Source organism: Anabas testudineus, chromosome 7 (assembly GCF_900324465.2).
Source record: "Anabas testudineus chromosome 7, fAnaTes1.2, whole genome shotgun sequence".
NCBI lineage: Eukaryota > Metazoa > Chordata > Actinopteri > Anabantiformes > Anabantidae > Anabas > Anabas testudineus.
The window spans coordinates 4,584,268-4,611,363 of NC_046616.1; the positions used below are offsets into that span (position 1 = coordinate 4,584,268).

Here is a 27,096-nt window from a genome sequence, read left to right on the forward strand (position 1 = left end):
TAATGTCAGTATATTGAATTCTAGGTAAGTGTGGATTCTTTTATTTCAGCTTGGACTGTACTATTTCACATATATAATCACAACAGAAGTTGTTTAGACCTTACAAAATATAACTGCATACAGAATGATATTGAAAATCCAACATCCCCACTTGAGGAGCACTAGGAGAGAGTGGAGAGGAAAAACTCCCTTTAGGGGAAGAACCAGGCTCAAGGTGGGCGGCCATCTGCCCAGACTGGTTGGGGTAAGTGGAAAGAAGAGAGAGAAAAGAACAGCAGGCAACAAAAACACTGTGGGTAGCTCAGAAATACAGTAACCATGGGTTGTGTTTACCAACATTTATCTTATTTTATGACAGAATTAGAGGGAGTGTTCACTCTTCGAATACTTTGGCCATCTATCAGAATGTGATTCCAGAGACGATCCATTATCACCTCATTCCCTCACCAATATCTTCCTATTTCTATCTTGTGATATTTGGACATGGGGGGAGGTGGCCTGTAACTGTATCCTTCCACTGGGCTGATGTAGCCTGTTTGTGAGAGTGTTTCTCAATGAGACACATTGTAAAACGTGCTGGTGAAATTTTGCATATAAAGTGTATCTTCCTATGTGCATATTAGAATCTGCATATTCATATCTTGTGCACATTTATTTGAAGGCTTGTGATTTGTTATTAATATGTTTGTGTGTGTGTGTGTGTGTGTGCATGCTTCAATTTCGTTTGCCTTTCTAAATGTGTATGTGCCTGTCTTATTGGGCTCGGTGATGGGTACAGAGTGAAGTGCTGGTGTCTGGCTGGTGTCTGGAAGAACGAAACTGGAGAAGGAAGAGGATTGATTCTGAGCTTTAAATAAACACACTCTCCTCTTCTCCAGCTGAGTCCACTGGACAGATCTGCCCCACACGTCACTCAACTCATTCGCTCTCTTGTACAGTGTGTGTGTGTGTGTGTGTGTGTGTGTGTGTGCGTGTACCAGGCAGTTTGTTGGTGCAACAAGAAGAATGTCAGCCAAAGGAAATTACCTGCTCATTCATTTTCCCCAAAGTTTGTAACTGGCTAGGGCAATAGAATTAATAATTTGTGCTGACAAATTGCAGCAGTGAAAAATGCTGCTTGGGAGTTTTCCGTTTTGCATGGGAGAATGGTTTGCTTTGTCTGTGGCCAGCGTTCTGCTTGAGAAGTTTCGAGAGAGGCTGTGTGGTGAGAGAAGTAGAGGACTACTTGGTGCCAATACACACACGAGCACTTCTATTTGATAAAGATGATGTGGAGGTGGATGTTTGCCTTGAAACAGGCTGTCTGCAGCGTTTGTAATCATTCAGATGTGTAACTTTTAACAATGACAAATCATCATCGTGAGAAGAACTCATTCATACAATATGTGATGCCTGGCATTGAAATGAGGCAGTAGAAAAATAATTCAAAGAATTTAGATTTTGTTAATTTTCTAAAATAATCATATTTCCAACAATCCCTTTAGAAATTATACAACACTAATACCTACAATAAATGACCTCTGTAGACCCCTATTGTTTCTCCACTGTCCAGAAAAGTGGATCGGCCAGACACACTAGGTGACATGTTTCGTCACTTAAAGACATATTTTAACAGATATTGCTCCAAACACTCATGGATCACCATTACATCATGTTCTGGTTTCACCAGGTGCAGACGCTGAACTGGACTAGAGACAGCTGAGCCACTGAGACAACCACACAGACATGGCTCTTTCTATTTCTTCTATTTCTATTTTTATTTGCAAACGATACCTGGAAGCCAAAAAAGAAGAAAACAGTAAAAGTTCCAAACTCACCTGTTCAAGCTCAAATCCTCACCCCTCTCTCATGTATCTGTGCTGTTATCATTTGTTATCTGGTCTTTTTTTTTTCACAGCCAACTAGCTGATCTGTTGCAAAGGTACATTTGTTAATGAGCTACTGGAGGTTCTGCTTCTCCCTCCTTCAACTCAGAAATGATCATTTAGCCGTTCTGCAACTCTACTATTACTTCCCTACCACCAGCACTTCAGCAGCACTGCAGCACATATGTATTCTGTTGCTCTCCTCTTCTCTCTTTTCCTCTATTGTTTACAGGAAATTAAATTCATATAATGTAATCTAGCTTCTCAACATGAATACCATCTTTTAAATGCATGAATTACTTCATTTCTTGAGAGCTTTTTTTCTCCGCCATCTTATTTCTGTCTTGTAACGTCCCCCAAAGTGAACTTTTCTTCTGTTTAATTGGTTTGAAAAGTTTAATAGAAGTTCAGAAAATATTGTAAATCAAAAAAATAATCAGGACTTTGTATGTATGAAAGGAAAAAACGCAACCTGCAACTTTAGCATTAGTTTTGTTAGACACATTCTTACAATCAGCTTTCTCTCTTGTCGTGCTCAGTGCTGACTATTTTTTAATTGGCTCCATCCCAGTGCTGGAAGACTTGGCTGCAAGTCAAACACCTTTCTGTTGGGTGAGATAACTGCTTTGAGACCTGCACCTGGGTGGCAACGTTAAACTAAAATTATTTTGGCAGCATGACAATCAGAGCAAAGCTTATGTTGACCCTCCAGCAATGTCCAGGAAGCTGCCAAGGTGAGTCTGGTGCTTGTCTCACTTGGGGAGTAGCAGCTCAACTGAGTTTCTGTGTAGCTGATAAATCAGAGTGCTATAGCCATCCTGAGGACCTCTGTTTTTCTCTATTATATTTACTTTTCAGTTACTTTTAAGAGCTTGCAACTGAAGGTTTTATCAGATAGATGGATTTTGCTCTGCTGTAACTGCAACAATCTCTATAATTCCTGCATGTAAGCGACGGTCAGTGTTTTGGTACACTTTAGTGAATTAAACAGGTGAGGTACTGAGATGTGCTGACCCCCTCACTACAGCAGTACATGTTTGTTTTTGCCTTTGACCTTACTCTAGGGCTGACAATCCCAGTCGAGCAGCCCACAACTTTGGTCTGACATCTAACAACTATTAGATGGATTGCTATGAACATTGGTACAGACATTCCTGCTCCCCTCTTCATTGCTTTTTTCAACTTTGGTGATCCCTTACCTTTTCTATGTTCTGGTCTCACACTAAAGAATTATATGCAGAAATAGTGCTAATTTAAAGGTTTACGCCCCTAATTTGTGATTGTATTAAATTTTCTGCCTTACAATCAGTGTTTAACTTTATTAGTTTCAAAATTGTTGCAGCATTACCAGAGAAATAGTCTTTTTTTTTCTATTCATTATTCTTCCTTTACCCAAATTCAAATTCAAGCATTTATGGTTTATTATGCTAGTAACAAATCCTCAGCCTGCTACCCTCAACAAGAGAGTATCAAGCTGTTCATGTCTTGTATGATTACTTCATCTTAACTCCACAGATTCTTTTCATTGTGACACTCAGAATCACTTCAGGACATTTAACAGATGTTGTGCAACTCTCTTTTGGAGCCACAAAGACTTTTCTCCTGTTCAAATATTAACAGGTGTTAATGTATGAAGTCACTTTTATTTCTTTTAATGTTTATTACACAATGAATAAATATAGTATGGTGAACAGGGAGCGCCAGATGGCTGTAACCTTCTATGGAACAATAGAGCAAATCTGTGCACAGTCCTAGTAATAATTAGGACTAATAATTCCAAACCAAATGGTGTATAATAGAAATAGTGTTATATATAAGTGACGAGTGAATGACCATGTCACCCTTCATCCATGAATTAAAAAAAACAAAAAACTGCAGTGTAGTTGTATTTACTGCAAATTCACATTCCACACCAATTGGTACTTACTTATACCTAATCAGATTCAATATTGTATCCACTCAGTAAATTTTATGCTTGTGCTTTAGTGCATTTTGTTGCAACTATAACGCCCTATAGGTTGTTTGCACGACCTCTCTCATGCATCCCATGTGTATTATTATAAATCTATTATATATTGGCTGCTGGAGGATGGTCTCGAAATTTCAGCTCATCATTGCCAAGGCTGTTTGCAAAGGAGACGCGGAGGAGTGGGAAAGGGGATGTGTCACGAAATATAATCGCCAAATATAGAAATTTAATCTGCTGTTGGGTGGGTTTCAAGCCAGAGAAAGAGAAAAAGAAGAGAGGGGGGTGGACAGTGAGAAAGCCCCGGAGGCAGGTCCTGTTGTACTGTGAAATACTCCACTCTCTCTTCCATTTGACTTCTGCTTCTGCAGCAAGTCAGCTTTGAATTTTGTGTGAGAAATGACCACAGATACAAAAATTGCCTTCTTTAACAGTTTTTAAATTTAGTCAGTTTAGGCAAAATAGCACCCTTAACCTTTTTATCTAACTTGAAAATATATATGTTCCTATTCCTTTCTACACTTTTGTTGTGAGCATATAATAAATAAATGGCAATTACAGTTTAAGTATTCAGTTTAAGTACAGGTTAAACATCTGTAAATATACAAACAACAGTCAAATAAAATAGTTTGGCATGAGCTACTTTTACTATACTTCTGTGTTTGAGCTTTCCTTCAATGAAAACAAATGTAAAACTTTAACTTTAAACAGCTTTGTGCCTGGTTTCAGCATCACAAAATCCCAGTGGTGTCTAAAGAAGTGGTTTTCAGGGTTTAGTGTGGATAAATTTAACTGCCCTTATCTGCACAGAACCCTGTCCTGAACCCCATCCAACAGGTTTGAAACAAACTGGAGTGATGATTGTGAGTCAGACCTTATCGTCTAACATCAGCGTTGGACCTTACTAACACTCTTGTGGATGCTGAGCAAATCCCTGCAGCCTGGTTCTAAAGTCTGGTGGAAGGGCTGAAAGCAGAGGAGTTGATGCTGTTATTGCAGTCGGTTATTGCCCAGGGAATGAAATGTTCAGTGATCACACATGGGCGTAATGATTGGATGCCATGTCTCTGTGTGTTAATACATTACCCCTTCAATACAAAACATGCATTTTCTCTTGTGGTTTACTGTATTTTTGCTTCCAACAGGTATATGGCTCAAGCCCAGCCGAACATTTAGGATGAGGGAGAAGAGGGCTGACTTTGTGGCAGGATGCCTGGGAGGAAGAGTCATCGCAGCTGGTGGTCTAGGTGAGCAAAGCAAATGACACCATATACTATTATATTCTTGTGTGAGTAAAAACAAGTTTTATTTTTGCAATCAAAAATAGTCCAATCGTGTGCATGACTTTTGAGGCCTCATCCTGCATTGCATGAGAAACCCTCATGTTTCCTTTATGAATATAGCCAGAGGGGCTTGGAGTACTTTCGCTTGGCAAACTGTCACTTACAGTAACATACAGTCCGACACTGTATCCAGAAATGCAAACCAATATGCAACAAGCAAGCCATGCACCTAGAGTTCTGCTCTGTGCCTGAGGTCATGTCAGTTATATCGAAAGATAGTGGAAAAATTGTGTGCTCAGAAGAGTCGGTTTTTGGGACAACAACCACAAAGATGATCCATTCTTCTCCATCAGTAATAGGAGCAAAAGTCAATATCTGTGATGGTATAGAAGCACATCAGTGCCCACAGCACGGGGGACTTGCATTTGTTGAAATGGCCATTGACACAAAGGTGTACTGTGTGTTGGGAAGACAGATATGCTGCTATCAAAGCAACGTCTTTACGTGGAAAGTCAGTGGAGGCTTTATTCTGCACGTGCTACAACAGAGTGGCAACTCAGACAGACTGCATGTGTTTGACTGACCTGCCTGCAGCTCAGATCTGTCTCCTACCGAAAATGTATGGTGCATCATGCAGAGGAGAATAAAATACAATTAAGTTGTTCAGTGAAAATCTATTTTCTTTTTGTACTGATGTCACATAAATTAGTAAATGAACAAGTCACACATTTGAGTTTTTACTGCCCTTTAGAAAAAGTTCCAAATGTTCTAGTTTGTAAAACACTTGGAGCAAAAATAAAACCGTTTTAAATTAAAAACATTCTAAGGCTTCATCTGATAATTACAGCCTTGAAGCTTACAGTGATGCTTATCAGTGCAGACTTCACTGCTAGCAGTAAATCAGCCACTACAGCTCTGCTTTAGTCCACACACACCATACACGTGCCCCCCACCCCCACACAACCAAATTAATTTTCCATTAACTTTCCATTTTCTTCTTGGGTGAGCTGCATTTGTTACCTCATATGGCGTGAATAGACACTGTGCAATTCTACAAATTAATCAGGGGTCAATTTTTTTTCCTGGTTGACATGCTTATTAAGCAGATATTGACTCCTTTTGCTGTGCACTTGCATGCATCAGCAAGATTATACACACATACACACACACACAACACTGTACATACACACACACAAGTAGCGCTAACCCTAAACTTATAGAATTAAATTAATTAATAGATCAATTAATCCCTGTATTGATGCCTCAGTACAGTCGCACAGACATCACAACCTAAACTCAGCGATGTGGTTGAAGAAGGATTCTCTGTTATATTTACAGCAGTCTTGTAGAGGAGCTAACAGCTCTTCATACAGTTAATTTTAACCATTTTAACCACACACACACCAGTGTTTATTCATATGTGTGGTTGTGTGCGAGTGTACATGTGCATTTGTGTGTTTCAGTTGGAGTGACACTAATGTTACAGTCTTCACCACATCCACCCACGCACCCTGTAACTGTCCATCTTTTGTTCCTTGCTTTTTATTTTTGCACCCCCACCCTGTCTTTAGTTTATGACAGACGCTGACAACTTGATATCTGCATGTAAATTGTAATTACAGCAGATGCAACACTTCAGTAAGGACCAGCTCGAGATGCAGTTATTTGCACAGCCATTTCATTTCAATATCAGACTGTCAGAAATGCACTTGCACACAAACACCGTACCAAACAAGGCATGTTTTCTCACAGAAACAAACTCTCCATGTCAGGATTCAGGCCTCATACCTGCCTGTTTGGACATTTTTGTCTCCCCCTTCTGTTTGTTTTCTCCCTTCCTGCACCTCCACCTCCACTCAACCCATGGCCTCTTAATTGACTGATTAATTTCACCTGTGTTCCCCTTTTGTTTTATAAGCTTCCCTCAGTCCTTTGTTCTCTGCTGGTTCGTCACGTTGTGTTGTGTGTCATGTTGCATAGTGTCCTCAGCAACTCTGTTTCGTCCGTCAGGTTCCTCTTTTGTTTGTTGGACTGTTTCCCCACATGTGAGTTTTGTTTGCCTGCGACTGCAGTGATTTTCTGTTGTCACTTTGTATTTTTGGTTTTGGCGTTTGCTCCTGTGTTGCCTTGCCCTCGACAGTAGTTTTCTTTTGTTACTTTTGTATTTTTTAGTCTGTCGGTTTTGTGCTGTGTAGTCCTGTGTTAAGTTAGTCAGTTATTTGTGTGTTTAGTTGTTTTATATTTGTTTACCTGCATTCCTGCGTTGTTTTAGGTTGCTACTTGGTCTGTCGGTTCCTGGTTTTTGTTAGTTCTAATCCACCGTGGTTTTGGGTCTTTTTGTGTTGATACTTTGTTGGTGTTTGTTTGGTTTCCCTGTGTCCCTGCCTTTTGTTGTTAATAAATAGTTCCTTTTGTACGTACCTGTTTACTCCGTGTCAGTCCGTTCCCTCACAGAACGAACCAGCCAAAAGCGACCATGGAATCACCCAATTCCACCACTGGTCGCACCGTCCTCCCTCCCTGTCCGTCTTTCATGCACTACGGTGTTTATGAAGACATCCTGAGGGATGAATATTTAGACCTCCATAGCAGCTCAGCGTATGTACTACGGTGTGTGGACATGGCTGACACGTTGGCGTGTGTGGAGGCAATGTGTAGGGCATCAATCAGGGCTTTCAAGGATAAGGAGTACCTGCTAAAATATGTCGAGTTTCGACACTTGGAAGACGCCATGATGGCATGTCTGATTTCGGCCAGGGAACGGTTTTTGTCGGCGCCCCCACCCATTCAGTCCTCCATTGCCAGTCACTCACCCAGTACGTCACCGGTTCCGCCAGTCACCTCTCCTGACCCACTAACCCCTGTTGCCCTGAGCCCTGAAGAAGCTCGCTCGGTATATGCAGAGCTGAAGGCTCAGTCGGCTCCTGAGCTAGATCTCCGGTGTGGTGTGTTAGTGAGCCAGTCACCCACCCCCTGTGAACCTCACCTTTCCCCTTACTGGGGTTCTCGTCTTGCTCTGCGGGTGGAGACCCCAGAGACCACAGTTCACAGCAAGCGCCGACGTCCCCGTCAGCGACGGAGGGCCTCCCAGGCCCCTGTGTCGGCAGTGTATGTGGCTCCGGGTGCAGTTTCCACAGCAGCCCGGGGCTCAGCCCAGGTTTGTGCGCCAGTTGTTGTTAGGGGTGCAGCCAATGCGGTTTTAGTTGGTGGTACAGCTGATGCTGCCTCAGTTAGAGGTCCTGCAGCCGATACTGCGGCTTTTGTCTGTCCTGTTTCTGCAGCCGATGCTGCTCTAGTTTGTCCTGGCCGTGCAGCCGATACTGCGGCTCTTGTTTGTCCTGGTCCTGCAGCCGATGCTGCGGATTTTGTTTGTTCTGCAGCCGATGCTGCTCTAGTTTGTCCTGGCCGTGCAGCCGATACTGCGGCTCTTGTTTGTCCTGGCCGTGCAGCCGATGCTGCGGCTCTTGTTTGTCCTGGCCGTGCAGCCGATGCTGCGGCTCTTGTTTGTCCTGGCCGTGCAGCCGATGCTGCGGCTCTAGTTTGTCCTGGTCCTGCAGCCGATACTATGGATTTTGTTTGTTCTGCAGCCGATGCTGCTTTAGTTGGTCCTGCAGCCAATGCTGCTTTTGTTTGTACTGGTTCTGCAGCCGATGCTGCTTTAGTTGGTCCTGCAGCCGATGCTGCTTTTGTTTGTACTGGTTCTGCAGCCGATGCTGCGGGTTTTGTTTGTCCTGATTCTAGAGCCGATGCTGCGGCTCTAGTTTGTCCTGCTCGTGCAGCCCATGCTGCTAGTGTTGGCCCCGCAGCCCATGCTGCTGGTGATAGCCCCGCAGCCCATGCTGCTAGCGTTTATTGTGCAGCCGATGCGGCTTTTGTTTGCCCCGCAGCGGCCCTCGTCATAGCTGCTGCTGCCGCTGCTGCTGCTGCCGCTGTTGCTCTTGTCAAAGCTCCATCTTCAGTTCCTGTCGCCTCATCAGCCTCTCAGTTCCTGTCGCCTCATCAGCCTCTTCAGTTCCTGTCGCCTCATCAGCCTCTTCAGTTCCTGTCGCCTCATCAGCCTCTTCAGTTCCTGTCGCCTCATCAGCCTCTTCAGTTCCTGTCGCCTCATCAGCCTCTTCAGTTCCTGTCGCCTCATCAGCCTCTTCAGTTCCTGTCGCCTCATCAGCCTCTTCAGTTCCTGTCGCCTCATCAGCCTCTTCAGTTCCTGTCGCCTCATCAGCCTCTTCAGTTCCTGTCGCCTCATCAGCCTCTTCAGTTCCTGTCGCCTCATCAGCCTCTTCAGTTCCTGTCGCCTCATCAGCCTCTTCAGTTCCTGGTCCCTCATCAGCCTCTTCAGTTCCTGTCGCCTCATCAGCCTCTTCAGTTCCTGGTCCCTCATCAGCCTCTTCAGTTCCTGGTCCCTCATCAGCCTCTTCAGTTCCTGGTCCCTCATCAGCCTCTTCAGTTCCTGGTCCCTCATCAGCCTCTTCAGTTCCTGGTCCCTCATCAGCCTCTTCAGTTCCTGGTCCCTCATCAGCCTCTTCAGTTCCTGGTCCCTCATCAGCCTTTTCAGTTCCTGGTCCCTCATCAGCCTCTTCAGTTCCTGGTCCCTCATCAGCCTCTTCAGTTCCTGGTCCCTCATCAGCCTCTTCAGTTCCTGGTCCCTCATCAGCCTCTTCAGTTCCTGGTCCCTCATCAGCCTCTTCAGTTCCTGGTCCCTCTTCAGTTCCTGGTCCCTCTTCAGTTCCTGGTCCCTCTTCAGTTCCTGGTCCCTCTTCAGTTCCTGGTCCCTCAGCTGTCGCTGCAGTTGCAGCCACCTTGATTGCTGCAGTCACCGCTGCTCTGGTGTCAGCTGCTGATCTGGTCCCTGCAGCCGCCACTGCTCCAGTCCGGTTCCCGGACGGGTCGACGCAGAGGCCGCCGCCGCCGTCTCTTCAGTCTTCGGACGGGTCGACGCAGAGGCCGCCGTCGCCGTCTCTCCTCAGCCGGCACTCCAGACGCCGTCGCATCCGCCCGTCTCTCCTCAGCCGGCACTCCAGACGCCGTCGCATCCGCCCGGCGCTCCTCAGCCGGCACTCCAGACGCCGTCGCATCCGCCCGGCGCTCCTCAGCCGGCACTCCAGACGCCGTCGCATCCGCCCGGCGCTCCTCAGCCGGCACTCCAGACGCCGTCGCATCCGCCCGGCGCTCCTCAGCCGGCACTCCAGACGCCGTCGCATCCGCCCGGCGCTCCTCAGCCGGCACTCCAGACGCCGTCGCATCCGCCCGGCGCTCCTCAGCCGGCACTCCAGACGCCGTCGCATCCGCCCGGCGCTCCTCAGCCGGCACTCCAGACGCCGGAGCATCCGCCCGGCGCTCCTCAGCCGGCACTCCAGACGCCGGAGCATCCGCCCGGCGCTCCTCAGCCGGCTCTCCAGGCCGCAGCTCCGCAGCCGGCTTCCGCTTCGCAGTCCCGAGGTTCTTCGGTCTGCGGCTCTCCTGCCGCCTCCCGGCCGTCCGCCCGAGGCTCCGCCTTCTGGTTCGTCGCCTCCCGGCCGTCCGCCCGAGGCTCCGCCTTCTGGTTCGTCGCCTCCCGGCCGTCCGCCCGAGGCTCCGCCTTCTGGTTCGCCGCCTCCCGGCCGTCCGCCCGAGGCTCCGCCTTCTGGTTCGTCGCCTCCCGGCCGTCCGCCCGAGGCTCCGCCTTCTGGTTCGTCGCCTCCCGGCCGTCCGCCTGAGGCTCCGCCTTCTGGTTCGTTGTCTCTCCAGTCCTGTTCGCCGCCTCCTGGCCGTCCGCCGGAGGCACTGCTGGTCCGTTTGCCGCCTCCTGGCCGTCCGCCGGAGGCACTGCTGGTCCGTTTGCCGCCTCCTGGCCGTCCGCCGGAGGCACTGCTGGTCCGTTTGCCGCCTCCTGGCCGTCCGCCGGAGGCACTCCTGGGCTGTTTGCCGCCTCCTGGCCGTCCGCCGGAGGCACTCCTGGGCTGTTTGCCGCCTCCTGGCCGTCCGCCGGAGGCACTCCTGGGCTGTTTGCCGCCTCCTGGCCGTCCGCCGGAGGCACTCCTGGTCTGCTGCTCCCGGTCCCTCCACCGGGCCTCCCTCCGCCCACCCGGTCTGGTGTTTCGGGCCCTCCTCCGGGCCTCCCTCCTCCCGCCCGTCCTCGTTTGTTTGTGGCCGTCTGGTATCCGCCCCTTGCCGGGGGGGTCCTGTCAGGATTCAGGCCTCATACCTGCCTGTTTGGACATTTTTGTCTCCCCCTTCCGTTTGTTTTCTCCCTTCCTGCACCTCCACCTCCACTCAACCCATGGCCTCTTAATTGACTGATTAATTTCACCTGTGTTCCCCTTTTGTTTTATAAGCTTCCCTCAGTCCTTTGTTCTCTGCTGGTTCGTCACGTTGTGTTGTGTGTCATGTTGCATAGTGTCCTCAGCAACTCTGTTTCGTCCGTCAGGTTCCTCTTTTGTTTGTTGGACTGTTTCCCCACATGTGAGTTTTGTTTGCCTGCGACTGCAGTGATTTTCTGTTGTCACTTTGTATTTTTGGTTTTGGCGTTTGCTCCTGTGTTGCCTTGCCCTCGACAGTAGTTTTCTTTTGTTACTTTTGTATTTTTTAGTCTGTCGGTTTTGTGCTGTGTAGTCCTGTGTTAAGTTAGTCAGTTATTTGTGTGTTTAGTTGTTTTATATTTGTTTACCTGCATTCCTGCGTTGTTTTAGGTTGCTACTTGGTCTGTCGGTTCCTGGTTTTTGTTAGTTCTAATCCACCGTGGTTTTGGGTCTTTTTGTGTTGATACTTTGTTGGTGTTTGTTTGGTTTCCCTGTGTCCCTGCCTTTTGTTGTTAATAAATAGTTCCTTTTGTACGTACCTGTTTACTCCGTGTCAGTCCGTTCCCTCACACTCCATGTATCTTCATACTTTACCTTCTTCATCTGTGGCTTTCAACCTTGTAACTTGGTTTTGACATCCTCATCTCTGACACACCTTTTTCCTCATGCACCATTTAAGCCTATTACATTGGATTGCATTATTAAAGGCTCAAAGCCCAAATGGCAAGCCAGAAATAACACAATGAAAGAGAAAAATGTATCATCTAACAGACAAATCCCTACATTTGTACTGTTTCTTAGGCTTTGTATGTGCAGCTAATTTGTGAGTCAGTCTGCCATTTGGTGTTAATGAAAAGTGACATTGCCATGTTCACCACATGAAGGCTAGTAGATAAATGCAGAATCTACACTGTGAACACTGTGTCATCCCAACATAATATAAAACTGGTGATTTATTGTGTAATAGTTTTGCATGGGGATGTCATATTTAACATACATCTGGTTTTCTGTGCTGAAAGTAGCACAGAAAAGCTAACGGGCCAATTTAAAAGAAATAATAAGTGCATCAGTCCTTTAATGCTCTGCTTTTGGTCTTCATGTAATTCACAAGTATTTGAAAACTGACATTAGCCCTAAATCTAAAGGCAGTGCAGACACACTAGTAACTAGCTGGTAATCTTTACAGCTAGCAAGGCCTATCTGTCATTATCCCAGACTGATACTTACAGTACTGATGTCTCTGTAGCATTTTTAATCAAACTTAGAAATCCTATTTTAACTATAACTTCGCTCTAGTTAAAATGTCTTGCTGGCAAACTGCATTTACTGCACTTAAGTGTTATTATAGCGGTACACCACTGCTGTCTCTGGGGACTATTAGGCACATCTATTATCATGTTTCAGGAGAAATCAGTGCTTCATTCCAAGTCTTATCTATCACACACCAACATCAGGGAGGAGTCTGATCAAACTGAAATTAATTCTCCAGCATGGGAACAAGCCAAAATGTGCAGCTATAAGAAACTATCTTCAGCAGCAAGAAGAACATAGAATCCTACAACAGATGGTATGGCCCCCACACCCAGACAGAAGAAACACTGAAACAGCCGAAATCCACAGAAGAACTGTAAGTTCTCCAAGATGCTTAGAACAACTTACCTGCCAAGTACAATGAGAGGAACTGGTGCTGTTTCAGAGGCAGAGTAGAAAGAGTACTACAAAAACGAGGGTTTAACACGTTGGGGAGAATCAGATCAAAAGCCGTGATCAATTAAGGAGGTCAAGAACGAGTGCTGCACAATCTGACCGCTGTGTGCTCCCTGGTAAAATATGGTAAGTGCTGAAAAGAGGCCATATAATGACAATATTTACAGCACAGATCAAACATCACCAAAAGCCCTGCTTCTTGTCCTTTGGTCCCGTTTGACCTGAAGTGCTGTGTTATTGTCTCGCTGTCTGAAAGCACAAGCAACAGGAGGTCAGAGACGGGGGGAACAGAAAAGACAGTAAATAAACACTTCAGAAAGGGTACTGCTGGCAAACCTCAATGGAAACAGCGGGAGATGAAATTGAGATTTTGGAGCTACAGATGCAAACAATTCAGCATGCAACAGATGTAAAATCAAGCCCTCACAAAATGTTGCCTGGGACTTTTTGTATCTTAAAACAGCTGCAGGTAGGAGATATTTAGTTAGCCTACTAAAGGCAGCAACACACAGTGATTACAGGGCCAGTTATGATTATGATGAGGCGTCATGTCAAATCAGACCAAGTTGGGTAATTACTGTAGATTAAGATTAATGAAGCAGTTAATGATGCTAATTTGCCGCTACACTCTCATGCATTCATTTTCTGCAGCGACATATATCCAACACACCCTTAATCATGGTACTCTGTGCTGTGTCTGTTCTAAAAGCTACAACTCACCTACAACTTTATGTGGCATGTCATATTCCTACCTCCACCCCAGGATCCTCGCTTAGCTTGGACGGATCACTGAATGGGGCTCCACTCTCCACTAGCCTGGGCTTGTGTTGCCTTGTGGGAACTGATAAAATCAGTTCTTGCAAAAGGAGAGCCACAGTGTACTTGAAGATCACCATTTGTGTGGTGTCTAATCTCCTAGGTTTTAATCTTTTATTACTTTAAAGGTCTGGTTCCAGCTGTACCTTTCCAGTGTCACATGCAGTCCTCCAGTAGATCTTAACAAACTTTAGCAGCACAAGTTTAGATCAGTGCACCGTATGGCTGTACACATTGTGTTTTTTGTCCCTGTGCATAAAGGCAAACAATGAGAGGGTGAGAAATGAATAAAAAGTAAAGCTCTCTCTAGAGGAGGCGAAGAACAAGAGAACGGGAGACGAAGAACAATGAAGCAGAGTCAGAGAGCTGGAGGGTTGACAGAAGCAGAAGAACGGGAGACAATTTGAGACTAGAGGCATCAAAGAGGAGAAAGTGAAGCCAAAACAAGAGCAGGGGAATCAAAAAGAGAAGGATTAGTGGAGAGGACAGTAGAAAGAAGGGGTGAGGTGAACAGAGCAGGGAGAGGACAGATGAGGTGGGGTAAAGTCAAGACTCAAAAAACTCAGGAAAGAATGAAAAATGAATGTAATGAAGAGAGACAAAAGGAGGTTGAGGAGATAACAGCAAAGGATGGAAGTGAAGAGGCGAGGAGTGGTGGTCAAATAGGGGGAAGGAGAAGAATGGAGGAGGAGGAGAGCAGCTGCTGGTGCACTGACATGGCGTCTGTGGGCCGAGAATCAAAGCAGTGGCAGGAAGCCTTTGAGCACCGAGAGCAGTAAGAAGTACGTTTCTGTGCTGTGTGTGTGTGTGTGTGTGAGAGAGAGAGAGCAGGAATGGGAGTGAATATGTATGTGTGTCTTCATAAAAAAATGATAAAGGAGCCGAGGCCTGAGCTGACCCGGGATTGCTTTGAAAAGGCCGACTCGGCACCGTCACTTTGTTCTTCCAACAAAATGATGATAATAGTCTTTCTTAGAAAGACAGACACACTCACCAGTCCATATCATTCAGGAACACTCTGTGATGTGGGTCTCCATAGAAACAGCAACAACTTAGTGCTGGTTGATGTATAATGACGTGAGCGTTGCACCTGAGGTGAAAGAGAGACACAGAGGGAGGAGGGAAAGACAAACGGAAGGAGGAAAAGATGGCGAAAGAAAAGACCCCCAAGAAAAATCTGGTTTATACAGTCAGGTTTAACTTTAAAAAAAAAAATTTTATCAATATATCAATATTTTTTAGTTTTGACTTATTGTACTACTTTGTGTAGCACAAAGTAAATCCAGATATAGAACTGATTAGTAGATAGAACTGATAGACTGGGCTGCTACTGTCTGTATAGTTTTAAATTACCATTTTCTTTTTGCCACAAACTCTTTGTCAGTCACTATTGTACTAAACTACCCTATTGAGACTATTTTAGTGTGTTAATGATAACAGTGGGTGTTGAGTCGTGGGGATTTTTCACCACCTGTAGGAGGTGTTGTCTTCGACTTCTTCATTTATGGTTGTCCGTGTGCATCTTGTGTTATGTATATTATTGCACTCTTTGTGCGACTGAGTTAATAATATTCCCAAAGATCCAGGTATTTGTGTGTGTTACGCCCTGAGGTGATGTTTGTCACTGGTTGGCTTGATTTCATTTTAGATTTTAGAAGTAGCTGATGAGAAGTGTGAGGTGTCTGTAAGTGTAATTTCTAAGGTTCTGACCTTATTTTGTTTAGTGCCTTTAGATAACAGATGATAAAAATGTGTAAGCATAATGGTTTAAATCATGATCTAATAACTATTAAATGATGAATGTTGCATTATAAAAACCACAGTGTTGTAAATCAATTCAAATTCATCATTTACCATTCAGTTGTGATTACATTTTTTAAAAATTCACGTGGCCATATCCTGCTTCCAGAGAAAGGAACATGACTTCAGGCTTTGAATTAGTATATTAATTAAATCAGTAAATACATTTAAGGCCTATCTGACACAGCAGTTGAAATTCTGTCAGCCTAACATGCTACTTTTCATTTTGCAGGTAATGAGCCGTCACCATTGGGCACGGTGGAGAGCTACAACCCGGTGAAGCGGCGCTGGGAGTATGTGGCGCCCATGCCCACTGCACGCTGCTCCTCTTCCCTCCTGCAGACAAACAACATGCTCATTCTCATCGGTGGAGTCGCCCAGGGACCCAGTAATGCTGTGGAAGCCCTCTGCTTACAGGAAACAGTGTGACACATGCACAACAACACTGAAAATGGCGTTGATATTTAATTCATGTGCATAAACACAAGTTGGATCTACAGATTTCACGTAGACACTTTTTGTACCTCTATGTCCAACTGAAGGATTCTCCTTGTACACTGCAGTGTAAAAAAGCAAATTTTCACATTCAACAAGCATTTTCAGATGGGAGCTGCAAAGACAGTTTGTGACAGACCTGGACAAATGCAAGATTAGGGACATTCAAGCTGGCTGCCGTGACTGGCAAGGACAGAGAACTGACAGCTTTTCTACTCTGGGGAAATCAGAGGACGACACACAATGAGCAAAAAACAGACACACACTGTGTCTGATGAAACAACACGCCTTTGAACTGTTGAGCATTTTTCAGAATTAAAGCAGGGTACTTTTCTGGATATTAAAGGAACATAGGGCCATATCTGTATCTCTCCTTTGCAGAAGCATCTCTTCTTCTCTTGCTGCTGCGACAGCAAGCTCGGACACTTTTCTACGACCTTAAGAACCGACACTTTGAGTTTTAGACAGTGACGTTCTGGGAATGTGATTGTCTGTTGTGATTCCTTTTGTTTTTGCTGCAGTGTTGTATATGTGTGAAAATTAGCACTGCTAGCAACCACTACCACAGCGTTAGCAGCGATGGCCCTTAATATGCGTTTTCACCACAAGCAACTCATAACACTGCTAGTCAGCAAAGGTTTTCTACAAAACGTTTACCATCAGCTGATGCTAACCACAGCCTGTTTTCTTTATTTGTAGTTGAGGAAGAGATGACTGTTGTCAAACTTATCAGCTACTCCATTTGCTGCACACCTATCCCCTCTGCTACAACATCAGCACCACAGCAATCAATCACCATGCTCAAATACTACTTCACTCTGTAGCACAGGGATTGAGTGGCTCGTGGAGTGAATGCAGAGTAACTCATACCTGCTGCACTGAAGCATCCAAACAGATAAATAATTTGGACATGAGCTCTCTGACATATTCCCCTTGAGTTGTCGGATCGATAGCAGTGCATTGTATTCTTTACGTCACCTTGATCAGCCAGATGATGGATAACATACAATAGGAAGAGCATCTTAAGGTAATGATACATGGGCAACATTTTGGAGCAGTGGAGGAATGTACAGAATAACAAACTAAACACAGATTGGAGTTATATATAGTTTTGACCATGTTACATTGATTATGTTTGTGAGGTAAGTCTTCTCAGGACGGCATAGGAGAGAAACATTAAGTTTAAAATAACATGTGAGGTGAAAGGGACAGATGTATGTTGGTGTCTGGTGTCCTAGAAACATCAGGAAGACAGATATTACAGCTTGCCTCACTTATTTGACCCACTGATTCAGTCAGTATTTGGAGCAACTGCATTCACACATAAACACAAGTAATGGACACAGTTAAAGAACTTTAAAACACTTGATGCCTTATTACAGCAATATGCATCAAAATTCCTTCTCAAACTCATAACTCAAAGCGAGAGACACAGGCACAATATTCCATTTGACAACATGCATATTAGACGACCTTAGACGTCACACAAGTTGCTCTCGTCTGGTGCAGGCTGTCTGCCTTCCAGCACCTCCGGCTCCTCCACAAACCCAATCTGACCAGTCAGTCTACTGTGGGTGTCTCTCCCTGAAAGATGATGGAGGGAGCTGCTGAGCAGAATATTTTGTGACAGGTTCATTGACCTGTGGACTGCAGATATGCGCCCTGTTAGGAATGACCCAGTTCAATGCAGTGCTGTGTGGCGTGTAGATCTTGTGGCAGCTGGTCTTTTTTGTTCCTTGTCACATTTGTAGGATTTTTGAATGTGAACTTGAAGAACCAGCGATCAGTTTCTCCATTCAGAAGTGATATACTGTTACGAACGAGTCAATTATAGCTCAGCTGGTTTGTTACCAGAACGTAGTTATATCAAGATTTATGGGAATTATAGCCACAGGTGTTTGAGAAAAATCACATTGAACCACCAATGAAACTGAACCACGTCTCCCAGTACAGGAATGTCTTTAAAAAAGACTCATGTATTCACATATACAGAGAGAAAGAAAAGGAAAGAGGCTGTAGGTGCAATATAAGCAGTTTCTTACACAGATGTCCTTTTCACAATTTTGCCCCACTCCATGTTTTTTTGTCTGCACCATGGCAGACCTTGTTAACAGAGTCAGACATCTATTGCTGTGAGAGGGCACTGAAGCTGTAGGAGCTCAGATGAGATGCCAGTCGACAGTTGGTTATTTCTGGTGCTGCATTCTGTGCATCTAATTGAGTGTGTTAGGTACAATCCACATGCATACCACAAACACACACAAACACACATGTACAAAGCCATGTACAAACCTGTAAGCTTGAATGTATTCTTGCAAGCACATTCACTCATTCACTAACACATACACACACACTTGAAGTTCTGGTTGGCACAAACCACAAAAGCTTAGAGAGAATACAGAGATCATTTTGTCAGTAAAGACCTCTGCTAGTAGGGGACTGTGGTCCTGTGCTCCATCCAACACTGATTAGCCTACTTGAATCAACTGCAGTTTGTGAGTGTGTGTGTGTGAGAGAGAGTGAGTTTTGTGTACTACAGAACAACAGGGGATTTGAAGTGTTGCAGTACTACAGTTGGCCACTTAAGCCAGATAGCAGTAAGGCTGACCCTGCTACAGTGAATAGGAAAGCAAAGTACCTGCTTTAAAAACAATTTTAAATCACATATATCACTTTACTATGTGTTATATGATATCACTAACATTTATGGGTAATTAAACATAGGCAGAAGATATTATTATTAAGTGCAAACAGTTGCCTGTTTACAGAGAAACATTTATTTGGAGTGTTTCCACTGAAACGTGCAATATTTTGTATATTTTTATTTAAAATATGTTACTGTCTGAAGGAAACTGCTTGATGAAAACAAAATATGCAGTGGACAGTGAGCTACAAGAGGCTAAAAGGCAGCATAAGACTGCAGATTTGTTTTAATTCTGTACGACGGCTTTCACACAACACATAACATAACATAAGAAATATTCATTAGTGCAGCTTTAACACATATGTGTGTTTGTGCAGTGTGTGTGTGTGTGTGTGTGTGTGTGTGCTGAATGCAGGTGAGTGGCTGTGAGCATGAGTGTTATTCCAGTATTCTTGTGTGTAGGTGCATACGTGTTAGTGCTAAGACTTTATCTGTTATTACTGTGTGAGCTGTCTGGAGGATGTACACTGTCTCATGTGCAGATTTTCTATTTCTGTGGCTTTTCAATAGAGTTTACATGCCACACAGCAGTCCCCAAGGAATGCTGGGACTTTGCCAGTGCTAGCTCTCTCTTTTGGGTGTCTGGTTTCATTTTCTTAAAGTTTTCTCTCTCACTCCCTCTCTGATGCCGTGTCAGATTGTTTTATAGCGGTGATGCCTCATAAATCCGACTTTGTCTTCAATATGCCTGATGATTCTGTTTTTCTGGCTCCTTATGTGATATGAATGTCAGGTTGTTTACTCCTTGGATTGAAATCCCTCTACTGCTTCTGACAGTAGGCTGAGGAACACAGAACAAAAGAGCAGGATGCTTCAGTACAGGTACCAGCTAATTACATGCTGTACTTTTTTAGCAGGCCATGAGCACATGTATATGTAAATGTGTATGTAAATGTGTTCTTACAGGAGTAGTTGAAAGCCAAAATATATTGTGGACCTGCTTCCTATGACAAGAACATTAATATGGTTTTAATTAGCATGAATTTCTGGGTGAAATTTTTCGAACTGAATCTGAAAAATCTGCAGCACCCGAGGCACAGGGCAATTTTGCAAGCAATAAGTGCCCTAGAATTATTTCAAGGATTTCTACTGCCCTGAAAAATAGAGAAATGTTGGCTGGAAACCAATGCACTCCTTTTCAGACGTGTTTTATAATCTAGCACAAACAGATGTGACTTGCCTTGCCCCAAAAAGTTGCCTTGTGTATTATTACCTCTCAAACACACATAGATAAAGTATGTATCCTCTTGTCCAAGACACATTTAGGCCCTGTTTTGGTGTAGGCACACTGTATATGGCACGCTTTGTGCCTTGGTCCACAAAAATACGGCCCACAGACTCAGGTTCTAACAAAACAATATAGAGGTTCATTCAGCACGGTGCAAAGATGGAGGGTGGAAGATGCTGAATTTACACTGTTTTCAATTTTATGAATCCAATGCAGAACTGTGTCTTATTTTTGACAATGAAAAGCTTCGCTATACTTTTTTTGGTTTTGTGCGGCAAACTTCAACACAGTTTCCTGAAAAACAGGAATGGTGTCAACACCCGCAAGTAGCATAAATGTGTTCCTCTTACATTAGCGTATCCATGTGTTCTTGTTGTTCTTTTGTTTATTTCTGTTGTTTTGTGTTTGGGTCTGTAGTTGGAAAAAATATCAAACACCACTTTGCTTATTATTGATCATGTAATTATGATTAGTGATGATAGTATTTCTCTTTTGTTGTTAATTGTTCATGTTTGTTAATCATGTTTCCCTTCCAGTTGTTTGTGTTGTGGATTGAGGTTGTGAGGTGACAGACCGTGTCGTGGTGTTATCCAGATCTGAGCTGGGTTCCCCAAAGTGTTTGTCACTAGTTATGTGCTCTTGTAAAGCTTTGCTTGGGCTGATGTTACAGCAAATATTTTTTAATGGAGGTATATTCATAGTTCCTGTTCATTATGTTGGTCAAATTAACTGCACCAGAGCACAGTTTATACAGTGAGGGTGTATGTAATGTACTGAAAAGGCAATAAAAAGGTTAGATATCGAATAAGTAGATAGACAACAGAGATATACTATGTTTGGAACAAACATTTAGAACAATATTTCAATCTGTTGTGTGCTTTATTCATTTCAGCAAAATGTAAAAAATAATACAAATGAGTTAAGACACAGAAAAAATAAGAATTCTGTTATTTTTGAAGTCAAACTAGTTAGTACAGACATTTTGGGAAACACTAACCCAGAATCCCTCTCCTCCTCTGATCTCTCCCGCTGTACTGTGCTGTCCCCCTACAGTGATCGACATGGTAGAACCCCGGTAAACTGCTTTGTGGTCTCAGTGGATCAGTATTGCCGTGTGCTCTGTATGTGCAAATGTGACTTTGGGAAGTTTACTGAACTTGAAATGTTTTGAAGGTAATAACAAAGAAAACTAAACGTAGGGAAGGGAAGATTTGATTCACTCGGACAGAATGTGTGTGGGGAGTTGTGAGGAAATGTGTTTAAACTAACTTAAAATCTTTATTTATGTTACAATGCTTTACACTCTATATTTTCTCCTCTAATAACCGTGTCAACACTTATTGTGTTGTAGAAACACATGTAAAATCCCCTTTCAGTCAAATATTCACCCACACACAGAAACTTCAGTCTATGCACTTACAGTAAATCAAGCCAATAAAGCGTTTACCCTGTTCAAGTGACACATTGACTAGAGTTGGATACCACCCCACTCCATTTTAACCTTATTCAGAATATTCTAGCATAGCTTTAATCAATATAATCAAATACAAATAACATTAGCTGAATGTAAATGCATTTTCTTCTGTTTTATATACTATTATTTATTACAACTTTGTTATATCAATTAACACAATTAAAATCCAGTCGGAATGGGATAAAATTCAGTTGCCTATACCTATACATATTTTCAATACTCTAATTGGCCTCCTAAAATAAGTTAATTTGGACTGTATGATATGTCATGATATACTGTATTATAGGCGAAAATCAAGGCAAACTATGTCTATGTTCACATTATAGGCTTTAATGCCCGATTCAGAATTTATTTATTTATTTTATTTATTTATTTTTAAGTCAGATCTACTCTTTTTATTTAGATGGTTCATGTTTCTGTTTGTAAGTGATGTTTCCAGCTGTAGTGTGACAGATTACATATGTTCCTAATCAGAAGCTTCTCCATAAACGTCCTAAATGTCTAATGATAGCTGGTAATACAGACATGTATATGTGCGCAAAGGTGAGTCGCTAAAAACAAACACAACACTTCTAATCTGACTTTTCAGACAGTGGCCACATTGTCAGAGACTGAAAAGAAATTAGTGTGTCAGATCTGATAAAAGGGAAATTTTGGTTTGCTCAGCTGATGAATTGTGCAGCTTTTGATCTGAGTGACCTGACAGTGAGTCATTATGATCACTTCATCATACTGTAATGTGAACTTAGGCTATGAAATGCATTTCTTTCCTACACCTGTGGTCACATCTGATCCACCTGGTCATTCAAGGGTTAAACATCTGTCAGCGACAAAGAGAAGAAGCAACACATCATGTTGCTGATGTGAGGTGCTTATTCTGCTCCACAGATGTACAGTTATTAAAAATGTATGCTACTTGATAATCCCTCTAAAAAAACAAGATTAGACTACTGCCTGTTTACACAATGAGTGTTTCCTTTTCATTACCCGCTCACGCAGACGAAGAGAGTGAAACAACAGGGGATATGTAGGCATTTCTTTTGTTATTATAATTCTTATTATAATAATAATAGGAATCGCACTAATAAAAATAATGTTGTGGTTGTTGTCACTGTAACAGATTAATGTGTCAGTGCAGTTTGTTTTTTTCTTAAAGTGTTGAATAGAAGGAGAAAGACAAAAAAAAAGGGTACAACAAGTGTGTCAGAGTGTGTTAAGATGTCCAGAGAAAGGCAAGACTGAATTAGTATAAGAGTGGTAGGATGATGTAATGTCCACATGAAAAGGCTGCCTCCGCACACTGAAGCCTGCCAGTCACATCTTTACATCAAAAGACAGAAATCAGTGGGTTTCCGAAACGATAACAAAGGTTAATGTTGGGAGCACGAATCTGGCGGCTACATAATTTAAGTTAGTAAGCTGTTAATGGGAATTTACATAGAGCTTCACTTTCATTTTATTAATAAAAATATTAATGTCACCTTGAAGGCGGAGGCCTAACATGACTTACAGTATTGTACATGTGACTGTAGCCAGCGTCAGTGCGGCTGGCAGGCTTTGGTTTTCAGACCGAGTTGTGGCTGTGACTCCAGTGCAGTAGTTCAGTGCCTATACTAAATGTGAGGTAGTGCCTCGACTATGAATCCTGTTCTATAATAAACTATTTTGACTTGCTGTCTGATTCCATATGTCCTGTCTAATTTTATTCTTCATCACATTCTCCTGGGGAAGAAAGTGGGGTGGGGGGAGCGGGGAGAATGACAGGAAACAGCATATCAGGCGTCTATTTTCCATGTGCCTGTTGCTATGCCTGTCTCTTAAGAGGTGTATCAGGGGCTGTCATGAAGAAAATGTCACTTGATCCATAATAGATGAAGCTGACATCAAAATCCACTTCAATTGAAGCACAGGGATGGAGTGCTCCTATAGAGAGATTAAACACAAAGCCTCTTTACAGAGGTGGACGTATGAATTCGTGATCAGATGCTTTTCCAAATAAATCTACTTTTTCAGCAATTATGATGACGCTGAGATGTCTTCAGATGATCAGAAAGCATTTCACTATGTTGACCAATAATTGACGGAAATGAATTTCCATCTGCAGTGTATATTGAACAAGCACGGGGTGATCATCGCTCTGTTGTTTTAACTGAATATTACAACCTTAATATGGGCTGAAGCAAAAAATAAAAGTTGAGAGGCTAAAAGGTATTAATGTTCACTAAGCTCCAACCATTTTATTATTGTTACTACACAAATCAAGCTCTCCATTGCCCCACACATTGAATAATGTGTAATTCTTCATTTCAGGCAGACAAAAGCAGCTGTAACTAGTATATCCTAATATGTTTATTGTGCAGTTACTTTTTAATAGTATTACAGTAACAACTGCTTTTATGTTGGCTAACTGATTCATACCAGAGATGGAGAAACTGGCTGCGGTTGCTGGAGTGTAAACTGTCCACAGTGGGACAGAGCTGTTTAACATTAGTATAAACTCTGAGAGCATCCAGAACTAACTCTCGCACAGTGAGGAAACACAGTCACAGTCACAGAGGCTGCGCTAATGTTTTTCTTAGTGTGTAATTAAATGCTCCAATGTCCTTGGAAGCGACACTCTTTTGGCTACTGCAGTAAGCCAGTTAGCTGGGCATGCTAACAGAGACATTTAGCAAATGACTAGTTGATAAAAACACTGCGGAAGGACAGATCCAATGTTGAAAACCACATTTGCTTGATATAGAAAATGTAGTAAAATATATTTTCCTTTAATCGTCTTAAGTACTGAGCAGATAGGGTGAACTGACGGTGAAAAAACAAACAAACAAACACCCCAGTGAAACTACTGAACCATTGTAGGACCACATTTATTTGAAGGATGCACCAATTAAAGGGATGAATACTATTATCAGCCACTTCTAGGTGGGATTTGTCCTGAGCAGCTCTTTGTTGCCTCATGTTAACTCAGGTCAGACACAGCATTTGGATACACTCAGAGATACATACATGATTATTGATGAATTAATAACCGGAGACTAATGGTCATCCTATCACCTCTTTCACTCAGGCAGTCGCAGGTGTCTGTTCTGACACATCAGAATTAGCATTATTCAAATTTTGCTATGTAATGACAATGATAAACATGTTGTTGGAGATGCTTATTTAGATTTTAACAGCGCAAACATAGATGAATAACACCATAAAATAATAATAATAATAATTCCATTCAAGTCAGATATAGTTTTAGACTATACACTGTTGTGTCATATTAATCATCATTGTTATGTCTTTTGTTCAAGTTCAAAGTCCTCATTCCAGTATTTGAAGGCTCGTGAACACGGGTTCTTTCTTAAGGGACACATGCACACTGACTTTGTTAGCTGTCTGGCTGCATTATTATTTTCACCAAGGCAGTGAAAAAGAGCAGATAAACACCAGGAAATCATGACTCTGGGTCTGATGAACATGCTGGCAGAGTGTGAAATTCTTTCATCCAAGACACATTATTATTCTTTCCCTGCAACCCACGACATCATGAAGCTCCAGTATTTGAAACATCTCTGTGGTACAAAGTCTGGCAGTAAATAAAACATTTCTCTCTGTAACATGTTATAGATGTTGTTGAATTTGGTATGTTCATGTAGTTTTAAAATAAAAACGGTCCTCTACTGTCTCAAATAGACACTGTAGCCATAATGATGAGCTTTCATGTTGTTTGTCTATTACATGTCTTGTTGGTTAGTGCAGTGTTGGCCACAGAAGTGTTTGACTAGAATGATACCACTTTACCAGCACTATGTTTTCTCCATGTATACAGCCAGTTGAGGAGAAAATACACTAAATAACTTGTTTCATCCAGGGTATTTGATGTAATGTTTAGCTTGGGGTCACTCAGAAATGGCTTTAACATCAATAATAATAACATCAAAGTTGTCTGAAATATAGTGTAGACACGTTGTTGTATCTAAATAGGCATAGAGAAGCCTATTATCAGCAAACATTAGTTCTATGTTGCAGCGACATGTTGTGTTAGCTTGTGGGAGGTGCTTTGGGAAGCATGGGGTAAAATATCCTCAGATTACCCCAACAAACTGACAACTAGAAGGCCCAGGATGCATTGCACAAATGGAGAATTCTCAGACAAACCGAGGTCAGAAGGACTCAGACTTATTATTTCTAATCCGATCAGTGGCCACACTTTTCTCCTTCAAACGTATTCAATTTTAAATATGTTTTCTTTTGATGGTAATGTAAACGTTAAAGGAAGTCAGCTTTAAGTTTTAAAGCGTAAAAGTGTAATTATCAAGTTGTGGGATGCAAAACACCACAGGAAGAGAATCCATTGCCTAGAAACTGCACCAAAACAAAGGTAATCTTATTCTGAAATAAATTAACAACATATTACATAACCTTTTTGTTAATTCTATTGTATTCATTAGCAATTTTTGTTCTAAAAGATTTGATTTTAATGTTTTATGTATAATAATGCATTAAAACCACCAGATGGATTGAATGTTGTGGTTGTTGTGTGGTGTATAGTGAATTACTCACACAGAGTACACAAAGTACAGCAACAGTAATACCTGTTGGTGTAGTGAATTACACAGGATGCATGAGAAGCAGGATCAACAGCTCTCTAGGTACACTGACATGAGCAGTGCAGCAGACTTCTCACTGCAGCATCTCACACCCTCCCCAACCCAGAGAACTGTATCTGGACTGTACAGGCTACATTATCTTGAACTATGCAGGTGTGGTGAAAGAAACCATAGAAAACACGATTCCCCCTCTTTTACGCTGAGGTGTGGATGTGAGTGGTATGTTTTAAACTTTTTTTTTCCTCCTGGGAACATGGAGATGACTAATGCTGGAACCCTGAGGTGCATGTCTGTTCATTTATAGCACCAGTGAGCACAAGCTGCCCTGCACTCGACTGCCTTCTCCACTTCGTCTCCATTAGGGATGGAAGTCATCGACGAGGTCGCTTTGAATTTCACCAACTCTCATTATCGCTGGCTTTCATGATTTTTTTCTTTGTGTTTAAGGTTGACATCAAGCCAGAACCAAATAAAAGACCAGGCAATTGAAAGGTAGGAAAGTAGTTTGAGGCAGTTAGTGAAAGAAAATAAAGTGGTGCCATCTTTTTTAGTTACCTAGCAATAATATATTAAACAGAGGATGAGTCATTTTGCTTCCCACATCAAGAAAAAAATAGATTTTTGCAAAGCATAAATGAAGTTTTTTCCCTTTTTATTCACATTCTCCCTAAATTTTACATGAATTTATATTAAAATGTTTGACACCTACAGCATTTCAGCTGAGCTTACACCATTCCAAGCATTGTGTGTTTCTGCCACCTAGTGGGACCAACATGCACTTGCAAATACCCCATGCTCAACATCAGTGTGAGTGTGAGGAGTGAGGGGTCTTTCCTCACCAGGAGCAGCATTTTCGTGTGGCTGTGTTGGAGCAGCAACGGGCTT

General features: G+C 42.8%; 1 protein-coding gene across 4 annotated transcripts in view; it reads left to right on the forward strand.

Annotated features, from left to right (window-relative positions):
- The window catches only part of LOC113167753 (kelch domain-containing protein 8B), a 113,937-nt gene extending 90,660 nt beyond the window's left edge, over positions 1–23,277 (forward strand). For all 4 annotated transcript variants that reach the window (XM_026368583.1, XM_026368581.1, XM_026368582.1 and 1 more), the window contains 2 exons: positions 4,977–5,078; positions 15,945–23,277. In XM_026368583.1, coding sequence (XP_026224368.1) covers positions 4,977–5,078; positions 15,945–16,141 — 299 coding nt within the window. In that variant the 3' untranslated portion in view covers positions 16,142–23,277. The remainder of the gene's footprint in view (positions 1–4,976; positions 5,079–15,944) is intronic.
- Positions 23,278–27,096: the final 3,819 nt, after the last annotated feature.